We start from the raw sequence: 13,252 nt of genomic DNA, 5'->3' as shown, positions 1-13,252 counted from the left end.
GCTCGCCGCGCAGAATCTCGCCGCTGCTCCACGCTGTGGAAAACAGGCGCGTGCGCACAGCTCGGCAAATTAAAGCGTCTGGGACATTAAGAAATAAGGAACCAAAAATTGCAGAGGGTAGGAGATCTCAGATGGGCACATTGAAATGCAGTCAATGCAGGATGGCACTGTGAAAAGAGGAAGCTACCCTGGTAATATTCCAGGGGAACAGAAGATATATGAAAAAGATATAAAAGTGGAGGTTTGACTTCATATCGGGGCCATTGATGGTAGCTGCTCCTCGCTGGACCTAGCTGCTTTCTCTGTCCCTTATTGCAATAAGATGTAAGTATTTTCTTACTGAAGTATTGATGCAAAATGCTGGCTTTTTCATTTTCAAAATTACTCATAAAATGAACTCTTGATTCAAAGTAGAATTGTGGTTGTATGCATGTATTTTCTATTTTTAGTGTCTCATTTTACGACAGAGCTTTGTTGAGATGGGTGGCTATGGAAATCAATCCGTCAGTCAATCAATCAAATAAATAAATAAATACCTTGAGGACCATTTGTAAGTCCCTTCAGTCAGTGCCATCATAACTTCTAAACTCAACTAACTCGTGAACTACTTGTATGTCATGTTCAATGGAGTACGTCTCTGATTCGTCTCTGTCAGTCTCTCTCTGATTCCCTCTCTCTCTCCCTCTCTCTGTTCCTCTGTCTGTCTGTCTCACTCACACACACACACACTTTTAGCAATTTTATTGTTATCTACCTGTATTTTTATTTTTGAAATTTACCGTGAGCTGCTGCATTTCCCAGCCTCGGCTTATACTCGAGTCAATAACTTTTTCCAGTTTTTTGGGGTAAAATTAGGGGTCTCGGCTTATACTCGAGTCGGCTTATACTCAAGTATATACGGTAATTCCCACAACACTGTCAAATTATCTACTAAGACTGCATTACTATTACTATTAGTCTTCTCATCATCCCTATCACCCATCTCCTCCCACTTACGACTGTAACTTTGTTGCTTGTATCCTTACGATTTATATTGTTTCCTAGTCTGATTTGATTGCTTCTTTGTACCCTGTGACTATCATTAAGGGTTATACCTTATGATTCTTGACAAATGTATCTTTTCTTCTATGTACACTGAGAGCCTACGCACCAAAGACAAATTCCTTGTGTGTCCAACTACACTTGGCCAATAAAAGAATTCTATTCTATTCTATTCTATTCTATTCTATTCTATTCTATTATTCTATTCTATTCTATTCTATTCTAATGTAACAAGGGATGAAGAGAGTATTTGGTGAAAAATATACATTCAGATTGCCAACACCATGAATCCAGGTAGCATTTAAAATTATTGTTTTGGGGGATTATCTTGTTTTTTAAATAGCTCCAACTCTGAACAACAGTCAGTTAGTCTGGGAAATTCTTGACCCCCAGCAGCACAAACATCTAGCATAAAATATACCACCAATAAAACCAACGTACAGCCCAAAATAAAAATCCAATAAATCCAATCCAATCCAAAATCAACTAGTGATATGTTGCTTCAAAGAAGACAAGCAGCTGCTATCTAAAACAAGAACTGTGCACAATATATGCTAAAGAGCTGCAGCCCAGCCTTAGAATACAAGGCTCTATATAGAAAAGATTCTATATTCAAATCCTATTAAAGTGTTGGGTACCCAAAGGACATCAGGATGCGAGATGGAGTACTACTGAAATTAGGGGTGCTTAGGTTCAAGCAACGCATTTCCAGATCGTAAAAGAAAAAGAGGAGGCTGCAGCCCCCCCCCCCAAGTGCAGACGAAAACACAGGGCCACAGAAGTGAAGCACAACAGATCAATGAATCGAGCAATTTCATCCGTGAGAAGAAACGGACAACATTTTATCCAAGTCTTTTCTAAACCTGAGACGAGATCCTGGGAAGAACTGGCAGGGCCAGGCCGCCAACTGATCTAACCGACCAACTTTTCAAACAGCTTTAAAACACATTTCTTTTTGCCCCTCCGGATGTGTCTGGAAGGTCCAAATGTCTTTAGATCAAAGAGATCCTAAAAGATCAGCATGGCTGTTTTTAGGTCCACCCAGAGAAATGATGATCAAAGGCAACTTTATGGCACTACGAAGAACCAGCCCATCTCAGATATTCACAACCTGAAACTTTTGTGCATCTCAGCGCCCCCAACACCACCCTTTAAGATGCTCCCTCTAAATCCAGGGCAGCAGGGCCCCTTTCAACCACCATGTTACCACTACAACTCCCACCACCCACATCTTTGGGCACTTTTCCCCAGAGGCTTCCCCTCCCAGGTGGACCAGCTACACCTCCCATTTATCTCCAAAGGGTGGGTTCACTCCTTCAATTCCCCTCAGCCCGGCTGCTCCCAGTGGGGCGAGGACTACAACTCCCATCACCCACATCCTTTGGGCTCTTTTTCCAAGAGGCTCCCCCTCCCAGGTGGACCAACTACACCTCCCATCATCTTCAAAGGCCTGGTTTTCTTCTTCGATCCTCCTCAGCCAGGCTGCTCCCCGCTGAGCGAGGACTACAACTCCCATCACCCACATCCTTTGGGCTCTTTTTCCAAGAGGCTCCCCCTCCCAGGTGGACCAACTACACCTCCCATCATCTTCAAAGGCCTGGTTCTCTCCTTCGATCCTCCTCAGCCAGGCTGCTCCCCGCTGAGTGAGGACTACAACTCCCATCACCCACATCCTTTGGGCTCTTTTTCCAAGAGGCTCCCCCTCCCAGGTGGACCAACTACACCTCCCATCATCTTCAAAGGCCTGGTTCTCTTCTTCGATCCTCCTCAGCCAGGCTGCTCCCCGCTGAGCGAGGACTACAAGTCCCATCACCCACATCCTTTGGGCTCTTTTTCCAAGAGGCTCCCCCTCCCAGGTGGACCAACTACACCTCCCATCATCTTCAAAGGCCTGGTTCTCTTCTTCGATCCTCCTCAGCCAGGCTGCTCCCCGCTGAGCGAGGACTACAAGTCCCATCACCCACATCCTTTGGGCACTGTCCCCAAGAGGCGTTCCCTCCCAGGTGGACCAACCATCCCTCCCATCATCCCCAGAAGGGCAAGCCTTTCTCTTCGGCCACGCTGCTTCCCAGCTGGGTAAGGGCAAGAACTCCCATCACCCAGCAGGGGGAGGTTTTGCGAGGGGAGGGCGTGGCCTTGTTTTCCCCGCCCACTAGGAGCTGTCAAGCCGAGAGGGAGAAGACCTGAGGGGGAGTTTTTTTTGGGGGGGAGTGCAAAATAGGGGGGTGTCTTCTATCCCCGGAGACCCTCCCCCCACAGCGCCCCCCCCTTCCCACCCGCAGGGCGGGGGGAGGGTTGAAACCCCGCCCCCTTCTCCCACCTCTCAATGACGGCGGACAGCAGCTGCGGCAGCTCGCGCATCTCGAAGGCCGAGTAGGAGGCCGACAGCAGCGGCCGCACCGCCACCTCCCAGCCGGGATCCCGCTCCGAAGACCCGGGCCCGCCGCCGCCGCCCCCCGACGCCGCCATCTTGCCGCCGCCTCTCCTCAGTTCTGCTTCCAGTAGCGTTAGAGTTGCTGAGGCGAAGACACCAGAGGCCGGGGAAAGCGCTTCCGGGTCGCGGGAGAAATGACGTCGACCGACCCGCTGATTCCGGTTGAAACTCCGCCCCCCCCCAAAAAAAACCGACACCGGTCTGTTGTTCCCTGAGGGGGGAAAACAACCAACGGCCCTAAAGAATAAATTGGGCGCTTTTTTCGTTATTATCAACCGACATCCAAGCTCTCAAAAGTCCAGAGGAAAAATTGAGACTTCACAAGGGGACCGCAGGTTCTCCTCACAGAAGCGCGGCAGAGAGAACTTCCGGCACGGACGGCTAGAACGCCCGCGGCTATTTCCGGCCGTTCTTCCGCCCCCGCATGGAGAGGAAGCCAAAGGAACGCCGGGGGCGCAGTATCAAAATTTCCTTTCCCGGTTAGGCGCGGGAGGGCGCGTGCGCAGAAAGGTGACTCAGCGACTTTCTCTTGAGGGCGTATTTGCGCAGGCGTCCTCGCTCCTCTAGGGCAGTGTTTCTCAACCTTGGCCACTTGAAGATGTCTGGACTTCAACTCCCAGAATTCCCCAGCCAGCGATGCTGGCTGGGGAACTCTGGGAGTTGAAGTCCGGACATCTTCAAGTGGCCAAGGTTGAGAAACACTGCTCTGGGGTTTCTATGGGCAAAAGTGGGGTTTTTTTTCAAAAAAAAAGTTTGATCTCCTTGGATGTGTTTTGAAATAATCCAACACAGGAGCTTATTAATATTTTGTGTTAGCAATTTAACACATGAATGGCTTAAAATTCAAATTAATATCTGGCCCAAAGAGCTTGCAATCTAATATCTCTGTGTGTGCTTGTGCGTGAATAAAGTTTACTACATATATTAAAATATATTTAATAAATATAAAACTAAGTTGATGGAAATAATGGTGCTCCTTAGGCAAGGGGTGCCAGTTAAACACACCTCTAGGGAGCCAAAGAAGCAAATTCACTTGTAGGAAGGTAGCACCCCACCCCTCTCCCAGAAAAATTGAAATATTAAAAGGGCAGAATATTTCCCTAAAAGGAAGGCAGAAGCTCATCCCTCCTTAACCCATTAAGGCCTGAGTTATTCTATTCTACATAGCAAAGATCTACCTCCTTCAGGGAGAGCCATGGTAGGAATTGCCCAAAGCCCATTTATTACATCATCACCCAGCAAAAGTCAACCAAGCCTGGGACTCAGGACAGCCTACAGAATTGCCCCCCGGGTGACCCCATGGGAGCCTGACAACCAATCAGAATGCAAGCTCAGATTCAAGAGCCCAGAGAGGGTATAAAACTCAAGGCACTCTCAGCATCTCCTCCCTTTTTCCTTCTTCCCCCACATCATCAGGGCATGCGATCCTGTCCACCATTAAAAACCATCTTTCCAAACAGCCGCCATGTTTCCAGTGTCTTTCTCCCCACTTGGAACTGAACTCAGGAGGACATTTCTTTCAACACACTTTTATTTTATTTTTTTATTTCTGCTGTGCGTGATTTGGATACAGGGAGAATAGGTCTTGACTTCACATTTTTCCAACAGAAATTTCTACCCTGCAAACTCCAGATTTAGACTCTGCCCACCGCGACCCAAAACCCATCCTCAGAATAAATACAAATAAACCGCCCGATGACTCTTAGCAAGCCACTCGCTTCCCGTAAGGAGAAAAGAATAAACCACATTCAGGAAAACGTTGCATTTAGAAAGACAAACTTGCTTTTTTTTTTCCAATGAGCTGCAAGGACTCCCATAACCCAAATCTGGACTGACCAAAAAAAATTCAATATAAATTAGGGAACTATAATTTAGGGAGCTATAAAGGAGAAAAAAAAGAGCTAATTAAGAAAGAGAAGTTTAAAAATTCAATGCAGGGAAAAGACAGGCTTATCTCTCTTTTGAATTCTTTGCTAGGGACACTAAAGATTGAACAGGCTCACTGTCAGGCCTGGAAGCCACCTTTTGCAAAAGATGGCTTCCAGACCTGACAGGCTGCCCCCTCTAGATCAGAAGAGTATGTCCTGCAATGAGAATAACACAGGGAGTTTCAGCGGCATCTAGTGAGCTCTCGCTGGCCCTTGAAAATCCGGGGGAGGCCTGTCTTTGGCAAAAGATGGCTTCCAGGCCTGACACTCACTTTCCCCCCCGTTTATATCCAATTCCCCAAAATCATCTTCTGCATTTTTCCAAGCTTATGTTTCACACATTCTCTCAAAAGACTGTGTCGTCGTCGTCCCCCCCAGCCATTTTCTTCCGTTGAAAATCTCAGAAAGAGGACATAAAGAAGCCATATAGAAAAATCTGGTGGATTCCTCGAATCAGCTAAAATTTCAAGGGGAAAGAAAAAAGGATGATAAAAGTGTTTTATCACGGCTTCAGGAGTCAAAATGGTCGTCGTAGAAAGTTCAACAGCAAAAGCAGTTTTGCAGCGCAGGCATCGAAGGACGGGGGGACCGTTTTTCAAAGCGGCTTCATTTCACAGACCCTTCCCCCGTTTTTGGAATCTCTCGTTTTCCGCAGTGAATTGGGGGACGGGTGTGGGCAATAGGCAGCGCGGTTCCACAGTTCTCTCTTCCTCAAGGGGGAAAATGAGGCTGCAACCCGCCGGGAAGGCTCGTCCGTCCGCCCTCAAGGGGGGGGATCTGTGTGAATCTCTCAACCGTTACCGCCAGACACGGTTCAGCAGCTTCACCTGAGCCAGCCTCTTGGTGATCATGGTGGCAAAGACCAGCCCGAACAGGACGCTGCTGATCAAGACGTAATCGTAGTCGTCTTTCAGGACGTCGAACTGTTTGGAGGGGTAGACTCTTGTCTGGTAGATGTCTAACCCATAAGCCACCACCTGAAGGAGAAGAAGAATGAATAAAGAGGGTTGCAAACAGTGGGGGGTCTTGTTGCACACAAATACAGATGGCCCCAGGGGTGGGTTGTTGCCGGCGTTATTGCAGTTTGAAACCCCCGCGCGCCAGGCGTATGCGGTTCAATGTAAATTATTCTGCGCGCATGCCCAGAACAATCTACAGTGAACTGTGCACGCGCAGTCCCTAAAATCCAAAATGGTGGCAGCCAAGCGCAAGCGAGGGAACGGGTTGGGGGGGGGCATGTGGCAGGCCTGGGTCCCCGCTGGTTCTGCGACCCGGGCCTGAATTCTCACTTCTGGTTCGGCCCAGTTCAGCCGAACCGGGAGCAACCCGTCTCACGGGTGGCCCTTGACGTACGACCTCGATTCTGCCCCCAAAATGTTGAGAAATTGCTAAGCGAGCGAGACATTGGTTACGCGAGCCTTGCCCCGTTTTGCAACCTTTCCTGCCGCGGTCCTTAAGTGAGTCGCTGCAGTCGTTAAGTGAATCTGGCTTCCCCGTTGACTTTGCTTGTCAGGAGGTGGCCAAAAGGCATCATGTCTCACACACACACACACACACACACACACACACACACAGCAACCGTCATAAGGACATGACCCCCCAGTCACAAACCGTCATAAAATATGAGTGAATTGGTAAAGGTCTGAATTTCGGTCCCAATTCTGCAATGGCCGTGTGTAAAAATGCTCCTAAATCATTTTTTTTTTCACTGCCATTGTAACTTTGAAAAGCCACTAAACAAACCATTGTAAGTCGAGAACTACTTGTATCAGGAGACAGGTAAGCGTTAGGTGGCATTTGGTGGCACTTCCCAAAAATTTATTAATCCAGCTGCCCCGCTCTTGACATCCCTTTTGGGGGTGAGGGGGGGGGGTTGTCTCAAGGCCAAGCTCTTTCTTCTCGTTACCCCTGGTGTTTTTTTACTCAAGGGAATATTGTTCCTGAACATGGAGGCTCCATAAGGTTATTGTGGCTGTAATTTTTTTTTTCTTTCTTCAAATACTCAGGAGCCAGTGAGAAAACCTGGGCTGGGACAAATGGTCTAAGTCAGGGGTGAGCAAACTGCGGCTCTGGAGCCGCTTGTGGCTCTTTCCTCCCTCTGCTGTGGCTCCGTCACTGGTCGGCGCTACAGTTTTGAGAGGAGCTTCCGGGAGGGCAGAGAAGCACAGTGCGCCAGGAGAAGACTCTATGGCAAGGGGTGGGTTTTCCAGTTGTCTCCACAATTGATAGGGCTTTCGGTTATGACAGGTAGAGGAAAAAGTACGCCACGTTAGGAGGAGACTCTATGGTGGGGGGGAACTGAACTTCCGGTCAGCTCCAGAATTGAACAGGAGGCTTCCGATTAGGATCTTTGTGGCTCCCGGTGTTTTCTTTGCTGCGGGAAACGGGTTCAAATGGCTCTTTGAGTGTTTAGGTTTGCCGACCTCTGGTCTAAGGTGTTTCTCAACCTTGGGGACTTTAAGAGGACTGGACTTCGACTCCCAGAATTCCCTGGGCCAGAAGGACAATGACCTATGGTGTTTCTCAACTTTGGGAACCTTAAGAGGAGTGGACTTAGACTCCCAGAATTCCCTGGGCCAGAAGGACAATGACCTATGGTGTTTCTCAATCTTGGGAACTTTAAGAGGAGTGGACTTCAAGTCCCAGAATTCCCTGGCCAGAAGGACAATGACCTATGGTGTTTCTCAATCTTGGGAACCTTAAGAGGAGTGGACTTCGACTCCCAGAATTCCCTGGGCCAGAAGGACAATGACCTATGGTGTTTCTCAATCTTGGGAACCTTAAGAGGAGTGGACTTCGACTCCCAGAATTCCCTGGGCCAGAAGGACAATGACCTATGGTGTTTCTCAATCTTGGGAACTTTAAGAGGAGTGGACTTCAAGTCCCAGAATTCCCTGGCCAGAAGGACAATGACCTATGGTGTTTCTCAATCTTGGGAACCAGTGACGTGCGGTGAGGGTTATGGCTGGTGAGGCTGGTGACGTCATCAGGAAGGCGGAGCCTCAGCCTCCTGATCACGTGGTCCCATTCCCCGCCTTCCTGAGTGAACATTAAGGGGACCGCGGAGTGCACTGTAGCATTGCTTCCTCCACCAGCCCCAGTCCCTCCCCCCCCCTCCTTCAAGGTCTCCTACCAACCCAAAGCCCGATCCCCAGCTCTCTCGGGCAAGTCTTGAGCGTTGCTTTCCCACCCGCCCTCGCTGCCTTTCGTTGCTTTCCCACCCGCTCTCGCTGCCTCTTTCGTTGCTTTCCCACCCGCCCTCCCTTTCGTTGCTTTCACACCCACCCTCGCTGCCTTTCGTTGCTTTCCCGTGCCCGCTCTCGCTGCCTCTTTCGTTGCTTTCCCACCCGCCCTCCCTTTCGTTGCTTTCACACCCGCCTCTAAAGCGCACCAAAGCCTCCTTCGTCCCCCCCAGCGCGCGCCCTTTTTATTTCCCGCAACACCCCCCCCATTTCGGGAAAGCTTTCCCCATTGCCTGGGGGGTGAGGGGGGCGGCTCCTCTCCCCCCACTCCCTCCGTCCCTGCCTCTCTCCTCAGCCCCAAAGCTCCGTCCGCGAGACTCACTTCCAAGGCGAAGCCCTTGTGGCAGCGAAGCCCTTGTCGCCCGAGCTCTTGTTTGCACTTCCGCCCCTTATCTTCGCTCTTCCCCACTCTCTCCCGCCAACCTCACCAGCTGCTTCTTTTGCCCTGACGTTTCCCGGCAAGGCAAAAGACTTTTGCAGTGCAACAAACTTTTGCAACATCATTTGCAGCTTGGCCCGGAGCTCAGGCATTCTAAAACGCTTCCTTTCGCCCGTGGAAGAGCTCATGCGGGCGAAAGGAACCCACATCCCGCGGACTAAAACGCTTCCTTTCGCCCGCATGAGCTCTTCCACGGGCGAAAGGAAGCGTTTTAGTCTGCGGGGTGCGTGCGAGAGGAGAGAATATTCACTGAATATTCTCTCCTCTCGCACGCACCCCGCGGACTAAAAACACTTCCTTTCGCCCGCATGAGCTCTTCCAATATTCAGGCATTCTCTCCTCCTCTTGCACACACCCCGCGGACTAAAACGCTTCCTTTCGCCCGTGGAAGAGTTCATGCGGGCGAAAGGAAGCGTTTTTAGTCCGCGGGATGTGTGCGAGAGGAGAGAATATTCAGGCATTCTCTCCTCCTCTCATAAGCACCCCGCGGACTTAAAACGCTTCCTTTCGCCCGCATGAGCTCTTCCACGGGCGAAAGGAAGCGTTTTAGTCAGCGGCAGAGCTCAGAGCTTTAGAGGCTTTTTTAAAGAGGCAGTCATTCACGGTGAGCTAGCTAAGCTCACTTCAGCACTCGCCTTTTCCCGTTTACATTTTTTTTCCTTTTCATGATTGACAGTGGTGAGGCTCTGCCTCCCCTGCCTCCCCTGACCGCACGTCCCTGTTGGGAACTTTAAGAGTGGACTTCAAGTCCCAGAATTTCCTAGACCAGAAGGACAATGACCTATGGTGTTTCTCAATCTTGGGAACTTTAAGAGGAGTGGACTTCAAGTCCCAGAATTCCCTGAGCCAGGACAATGACCTATGGTGTTTCTCAATCTTGGGAACTTTAAGAGGAGTGGACTTCAAGTCCCAGAATTCCCTGGACCAGAAGGACAATGACCTATGGTGTTTCTCAATCTTGGGAACTTTAAGAGGAGTGGACTTCAAGTCCCAGAATTCCCTGAGCCAGGACAATGACCTATGGTGTTTCTCAACTTTGGGAACTTTAAGAGGACTGGACTTCAAGTCCAAGAATTCCCCAGGCAGCAAGCTGGCTGGAGAATTCTGGGAGTTGAAGTCCACCCCTCTCAAAGCTGAAGGGACATTGGTTTAAGAAAGGCTCACCAGACAAGTGGACTCCAGGCCCGATGGGGCAGTGTAAATGCCCCTCATGCGCGAGATGGTCTGATTGTAGTTGATGAACCTCTCCGCGTGGATTTGCACATCCGGGGAATACGGGATCAAGTTTTCTTCCCTGTAACGAGCAGGAAAACATCTTGGTCTCAGTAATTCTTCTTATTTTACCTTACAACATCCTAGCTCTGAGGGGTCTGCCTAGGAAGATCCGTCCTGTCAGTGCGTGAGAGTTCATGACTTGGAAAACATGGTAACAAGGTCAGCCAATGAATAGGCATAGCAACTAAGTCAGCCAATGAGGGCTGTTTGGAAACCGAAACAGAATTTGCTGTGCGTGAACGGCAAGGAGCCTGGCCGTGGCTAAGCTCTGCAGCTCTGAGTCTGTGCTGAGCTCTAAACTAGTCTGCTGCCTGAACTGAAACTGTTCTCTCCTCTGCCTGTGTTTGCTTGTAGTCGCTACTACGTTGGAAAACCTGCTTTTGGTATTGTATATTAACTTCATGCGTTATATACAAAGAGATTTGAATCCTGCTGAATCAGTTACTTTCTGGATGTGATTGCCGCTGCAAACTCTGACAAATCCAGCCAGACAAAACCCCTCTCCCTTCCATCCACCACCGACCCACCCCCATGGTTCGGCTGTATCCAAACCCCTCCAGTAATGTTAGCAGCATTAGGTGGACATGTGGCAAGCTGAAAACCCCAAACATCAGCTTCCCATATCTGCAAAGTCCTAAATGCCCCTGGGCTAGGCAGTGGGTGGATCTCCCCGCTCCCCAAATTCCTCACCTCGTTTGCTCTGTGGGGACTTCTGGCCGCCGCGGATCCAGCAAAGCCTTGGGGAGGGACAAAATGGCCCCCGAAGGAAGACCGACTGCGCCCAAGAGAAAAATGGAGAAGCTATTATTGTTGGAATAGATTTGTCAGAGAGGATAATGTATGTGTCAGCTTGTAAAGCGTTGCCATGACTTTTATCAGGTTGGCATTGAAGGGAGAATTCCATGCATACCTTCGGCCAGAGTCGGATCACATATTTCTACAATCTTGTTGGCGAATGTGATTTATGACCCAGACAGAGGGGGAGGGGACACACGGATAAAAGTTCCAACACAATTAAGCAGCAGTCAGTTTTGGCTCTGCAGGAGAACACGCCGGAATGCTGATCCTAATAAATGAATGGATTTCTTTTGAACTTTGTCTCGAGGCTCGTAAATTAATTAGGTCATCTTCTGGGAACTTCCCAGAATGTTTTGGACTTTCTTTTAAATTCGCAATTTTGTAAAATGTTCTTCTCTAGTTCTGTTTTGCCTCTGTTTTTTTTTTCCTTTTTGATTTGTATTTTAACCATATATATATATATTTATTTGTTTTCGTAGATTTTCACGGGTGTAGGTATGCTGGTTTTGTTGTATTCGGGTCTTTTCCCGTGTAAGGTTGAGATTGTCTTTGCAACGTTTCGGCAGGAGAGAGGCAGGTGATACAACCTCAACCTTACATGGGAAAAGACCCGAATACAACAAAATATATATATATGTTGTATTTGTACTGATAAATAAAGGAAGACTAGTATAGATCTATTTCAAGCTAGTATAGATCTATTTCAAGCTAATTAGCTCTCATCAGCTAGCCATACCCTTACTGGGATTTGAACCTGGGCTGTATTATATCTTAGGCAGGAGTCTTAACCACTAAGCCACAGGCTCGCCTCCTTATCAGTTGAGCCAGGGAAATAGGTATGTATTTGTGTTACAACCCCTGGTATGCCTAAATATGGGAGGAAGGTCACTACTCCCTCTTTCTGTCCTTCGGCTCATCACAGAAGACCATGCAGGCAGAAAACCATATTTTTATTTTTAATGTTGCCTTTTTATATTTGTGTTGTATTTGTACTGATAAATAAATAAAGGGAGACTAGTATAGATCTATTTCGAGCTAATTAGCTCTCATCAGCTAGCCATACCCTTACTGGGATTTGAACCTGGGCTGTTGTGTGTGTGTGTGTTGTATTTGTGCTGATAAATAAATAAAGGGAGGTTAGTATAGATCTATTTCAAGCTATTTAGCTCTCATCAGCTAGCCATATTTGGGCATACCAGGGGTTGTAACACAGATACATACATACATACATACATACATACATACATATATATTAAAATGGGGAAAATAACAGAATCATGGAAGGGACCTTGGAGGTCTTCTAGTCCAACCCCCCTTTGTCTCATTTCAGACAAAGGGTTCTCCAATCAAGAGAGAGTCCCGTGCTTCTCCTCCTGACAAGGAGAAGGCAGAGGCATGAATTCGCCAAGGGAGAGCGAGTGGCAGCGCAGGAAAATTTGACAGCCGAGCGCGTGGCACCCGGTCCAAATTTGGCATCGCAAGGGACTGAACACCTGCCTAATCTAATCTTCCCGCAGGAAGATCTAGAGCAGTGATGGTTAACCTGAAGCGCATGCCGAAGCACCGGAAGAGAGCAGGTGGCCGTTGCGCATGGGCATAGTGGGCAGCTGCTATTCTGGGTACCGGCAAGCGCATGTGTGCCAGTCTGACACGCATGCGCACCAGCCCGCTGCTCTCATCCGGGTTTTCCGGGTTCTTCAAAGACCAGCTGGCACGCGCACGTCGGAACCCGGAAGAGAGCAGCGGGCTTGTGCGTATGCACGCGACGAAACCTGGAGGAGCAGCTGGCGACAGCGCCCGAGTCTACAGAGAGTGCGCCTCAGTGTGAACGTATGTGTGTAAGGCAGACCGCCCGGCCCCCCTCTCCCGGCGCCCTTCCTTAACTCAGCAAATGGCGACTTGTGACGCCCCGCTCGGTGATGGTGGCTTCCATGGCGCTGATGGCGGAGGGGAAGATGTAGGACTGTTGGAGCACCTGGGGCAAGTAGGGCCGGTCCAGGGAGCTGAAGGCCGTGGCGTTGTACTGCGTGGTGCCCTCGTACAGCTCCAGCACCGTGAACTCGTTCCGACGGGCCTTGGCGTTCCAATACAGGTA

At 49.2% G+C, this 13,252-nt stretch overlaps 2 protein-coding genes across 5 annotated transcripts in view; both read right to left on the bottom strand.

Moving 5' to 3' along the window:
- UBR4 (ubiquitin protein ligase E3 component n-recognin 4) overlaps positions 1-3,922 on the bottom strand; it is a 179,538-nt gene extending 175,616 nt beyond the window's left edge. For 3 of the 4 annotated variants that reach the window (XM_081954560.1, XM_081954562.1, XM_081954561.1), the window contains exon 1: positions 3,362-3,921. In XM_081954560.1, coding sequence (XP_081810686.1) covers positions 3,362-3,510 — 149 coding nt within the window. In that variant the 5' untranslated portion in view covers positions 3,511-3,921. Of the gene's footprint in view, positions 1-3,361 lie in introns of all 4 variants that reach the window. The other variant, XM_081954563.1, reaches the window with a different exon arrangement.
- Positions 3,923-4,988: 1,066 nt separating this feature from the next.
- The window catches only part of EMC1 (ER membrane protein complex subunit 1), a 33,265-nt gene continuing 25,001 nt past the window's right edge, over positions 4,989-13,252 (bottom strand). Inside the window, exons 19-22 of the mRNA XM_081954613.1 lie at positions 13,042-13,252; positions 11,050-11,134; positions 10,249-10,378; positions 4,989-6,380 (exon numbers count right to left, since the gene is read on the bottom strand). Of these exons, the coding sequence (XP_081810739.1) occupies positions 6,201-6,380; positions 10,249-10,378; positions 11,050-11,134; positions 13,042-13,252 (606 nt within the window). The 3' untranslated portion in view covers positions 4,989-6,200. The remainder of the gene's footprint in view (positions 6,381-10,248; positions 10,379-11,049; positions 11,135-13,041) is intronic.

This window comes from Natrix helvetica (genome assembly GCF_964273705.1).
Source record: "Natrix helvetica genome assembly, chromosome: 5".
Taxonomy (NCBI): domain Eukaryota; kingdom Metazoa; phylum Chordata; class Lepidosauria; order Squamata; family Natricidae; genus Natrix; species Natrix helvetica.
The sequence above is the reverse complement of the archived record's forward strand: the minus strand, read 5'-3'. Positions and strand labels throughout refer to the sequence as shown.